We start from the raw sequence: 3,615 nt of genomic DNA, 5'->3' as shown, positions 1-3,615 counted from the left end.
AAAGCTGATGCGAACACATGGTTTTATTATCATTCTATTGATTTTTAAGGTTTGATTTTGTGTCACCAGATGCAGAGTTTTCTTTACTGACCCGGTTTAATTATAACGTAAAGCATCTATCCGGAAAGCTCGTCTCTAAACAAACCGCGGTTATGAATAATTACGGCTCCACTCCTGGTTCCACATGTTAGTCGTCTTGATTTGGACGGCGCCGACACGTCTGAGTCGCACAAAATAAACGATCCCATTTTCCTCGCGGCGGACCGGTTTTTGTGCACTTTGAGCGAGCGAGCTTATCTATTGTGCGCTCATCTGTTTTGTTAATTAATGAGATGATGGCTGTGTGGCTGAGGGATGGTTTCGGCTCAATCCTGTGAGGCCACCTTTAGAGGAACCAGCTTAGCTCAAGGCCTCTGACTGATGAAGAAATGAGAGGCAGAACGCTCCAGTCAGCAGCCCCGTCTCATCAAGGCTAAATGGAAATGTGCTGATTAATTTCTCTTCAGATTGTGAACTCTCAATCAACCCTACAGCCAAAAAAAGAGACAGCCTCTATTCATAAATGTAAAAAGTAGGTCTGCTGCAAGAGCAAACCTCATAAAAATTGCATGCTTGTTTTCCTCTTTAGAAAACAGAATAATGGCCTTATTTTCAAACTCTTCAAGTAAAACAACGAGGAAATTAAAGTGCACTTTTTCACACTGTCTTTTTCTTTTCTTTGTCTCGCTTGTATCCGTGATGACACACACTTCTAACAACTCCGCTCTTGTTTCTGGATTGGATTCACAGGTGCGATCTGACTATGACCAGCTGAGACAAACCTTTGTTGTCGTGAGCCAGGAGAGAGACGTGGCCCAGCAGGAGAGGAGCCAACTCCAGGGCAAAGTGGATAACCTGGAACAGGTTCTAAAGGTAGGAAAGCTCTGGATTTATGTTTCCTTTTATCCCATGTACTCCTAAATACAAATATCACTTTAATGTAAAGAGGAGACAAGTCGTCTGGTGCCTCGCCTCTGCATTTTTAATATAACTATTGCTCTTTATACTACTAATGCTTCCATACGTGTGCACTGCATGGCACAAGGAAGTAATATTAAATCATGTATTATAATGTAGAGCATGAAAGGCTGATTTTGATTCCAAGATGGCAAGAGGAAAGGGTTTAAGTGACTTTGGAAGAGGGTTCATTGTTGAGGCACAGATGGCAGGAGCTTCATCTGGCTGGTACTTCAATAGGAACATGGACTGATGTGACATGTGGGTTCAGATCTGTGGAAAAGACAGCATTCAAAATGGTCAGAAATTCTCCTTGACAAGGCATGTTTGATTTAGTGATGCACGATATTAAAAATTCTGGCCGATACCGATATTAAGATTTCTGATATCGCCGATAACCGATGTTAAAGATGTCGATATTCAATGTTTGTTCACGCCGAAAAATGACTAAAAGTAAGCCCTGTGAGAACGTGGAAACTGGACCACATAGTCTTCTTTATTACATAACAGAAATAAAACACATTTAAATGGTCTGCACCTATACATCGCTTTACAATGTGTTTCTCATTCACACACATTCACACACCAATGGTGACAGAGCTGCCATGCAAGGTGCTGCCTGCCATCGGGAGCAACTTCAGGTTCAGTGTCTTGCCCAAGGGCGCTTCGACTGTGGAGGGGCCGGGGATCGAACCGCCAACCTTGCTATTGGAGGCTCTACCATGTGTACCTGGTCAAGTCCAGGACCATTTAAGTAGAAAGATCTGTGAAATAGCAGCAATATCAAACGTAGAGACGAAGGCGCTAATGTTAGACAATCATCGGCTAAATTTTTTCATTCGTACCGATATATCAGAAGAAAAGGTAATATTGCCCGATACCGATGTGGTCGCCGATATATCGTTCATCCCTACTTTGATCAGTGCACCTGTGCAACATGTAAACAAAAACCGAAAAGCAGCTGTTCCTCAGAATGTCAACGCAGGACATGATCAGCCCCACAAGTCATCTCAGGTCACTCCACATAGTAAGAGGAAGACCTTGTGGTGTTACGTTACAGAGAGAAACCCAGCAAATCCAGCGATTCCCGATCAGGCTGCATCAGCAGGAGCAGCCCGCTGACAACAACACGGACAGGGGGGTATTATTTTACGGCTGCGGCGCATAAATCTCTCATTACAAAATGCACATTTGAGAGTTCAGTGGTGCAAAAATGACAGACGCTGGTCTATAGAGATGTTGGAGGGGGAGAAAAAAGGGATATGGCGAGATGAGTCACCGTATTCTTAACAAGTGGGTGAGTGCATGTGAGGCGTGCAATAAGAGAGCGACACAGGCCTTAATGCTTGACCTCTGCGCTGAGGTGTTATGCTTTGGGGGGTGTTTCGCCGGCACGGTCCACTTGTCCCTTTAGAGGGACGGACCGAGGCAGCATGTGGTGGCCCAACACCTGACTAAGACGCTCCGTGTTGGGGTTTTTTTTTTCCGGTAATTTGTCTCCCGCGTGATGAAATCGTGACAAATCCCGACGACGCCGAGTCTTCTCCCTGAGTCATCTCTACAGTGTGGAAGTTTCAGTCCTGGCGAAGGCTGCGGAGTAAAATAGACCACCTCCACGTAACTTAATAATGTCAGACGGCAATTTGGAGTGCAGCGGGAAATCTCCGAAACCCTGCGAGTAAGAGCCTCGAGTTGCACCAAATAACACGCCGGGAGAAACCAAAGCATTTCTGGGTGTCATTTTTCATATACATTTCCACCAAAATTAGATTGAAGTGTCTCCAGTTATGGATTGGATTATATGCATGATCTAAATTTGGTTAAATAGACCACTGAGCAGTGTGTCTGTAAGGTAAGCCCGGCACATTTTGTACTGCTGAGTAGAAAACTTTGGTAGCTTCCTGCCTCATCATCACCACAGAGGCCTTTCTTTTCACTGTCACACTGTACACCTCCCCACATTTCGTCCATGTTTTCACTGTTAATGCTTCCCTTGTTCGCGTCCTCACGCCATTCGTCACGTTTAGAGATTTTTCAGGCCCCCGATTTTCTCCTCTGGAAAGATTCCCGCTCCCCCGTGTGTTTTGTAAGAAAACTGTAGAAGGAAACTGATGCAACACATGAGGTGAAGTGTCACTGGTTTCATGGAGAGGCTCTTTTTTCATCGTGTTCTGGTCTGCCAATAGTAATCAGACACAGTCTCAGCGCGCCGCGAGAGGCAATCTCATTACAAATCCTCGCCTCCCCGCATCTCCTATCGATTGTCTGTTTGTCAGGATATTTGAGAGAGAAATGTACCCATATGAGGGAAAAAAAAAAACTGACCTGCTCCCCGATACAGCGAAGGGAAGGTTTGTCACTTTCTCATTGTGCATTGATTACGGAGACAAAGAGACTATTTAGAGAAAATTACACGGGGCGATGTGGGTGGAGGAAGCAGGGATGGTAGCAGCTAAACATGAAAAAAAAAAAACAGGAAAAGACCTACTTGATTTTTTTAAAACGATACTTCAGTCGAAACTGATGAGATGATGAGGGTTTTTGTCAGAGTCCTATGTGGGAATTAGGACCCCGGTGGGTACAGAGGGCGGAAAGGACAGAACATAAGATTGAGGATTG

The 3,615-nt window shown here is 44.7% G+C and overlaps 1 protein-coding gene across 1 annotated transcript in view; it reads left to right on the top strand.

The window, feature by feature from the left end:
- rimbp2a (RIMS binding protein 2a) overlaps positions 1-3,615 on the top strand; it is a 33,168-nt gene that overhangs the window by 1,843 nt on the left and 27,710 nt on the right. Inside the window, exon 3 of the mRNA XM_008285225.1 lies at positions 790-912. Within this exon, the coding sequence (XP_008283447.1) occupies positions 790-912 (123 nt within the window). The remainder of the gene's footprint in view (positions 1-789; positions 913-3,615) is intronic.

Source organism: Stegastes partitus, unplaced genomic scaffold, assembly GCF_000690725.1.
Source record: "Stegastes partitus isolate 25-593 unplaced genomic scaffold, Stegastes_partitus-1.0.2 Scaffold391, whole genome shotgun sequence".
NCBI classification, from domain to species: Eukaryota; Metazoa; Chordata; class Actinopteri; family Pomacentridae; genus Stegastes; species Stegastes partitus.
This window is presented reverse-complemented; position numbering and strand designations above follow the sequence as displayed.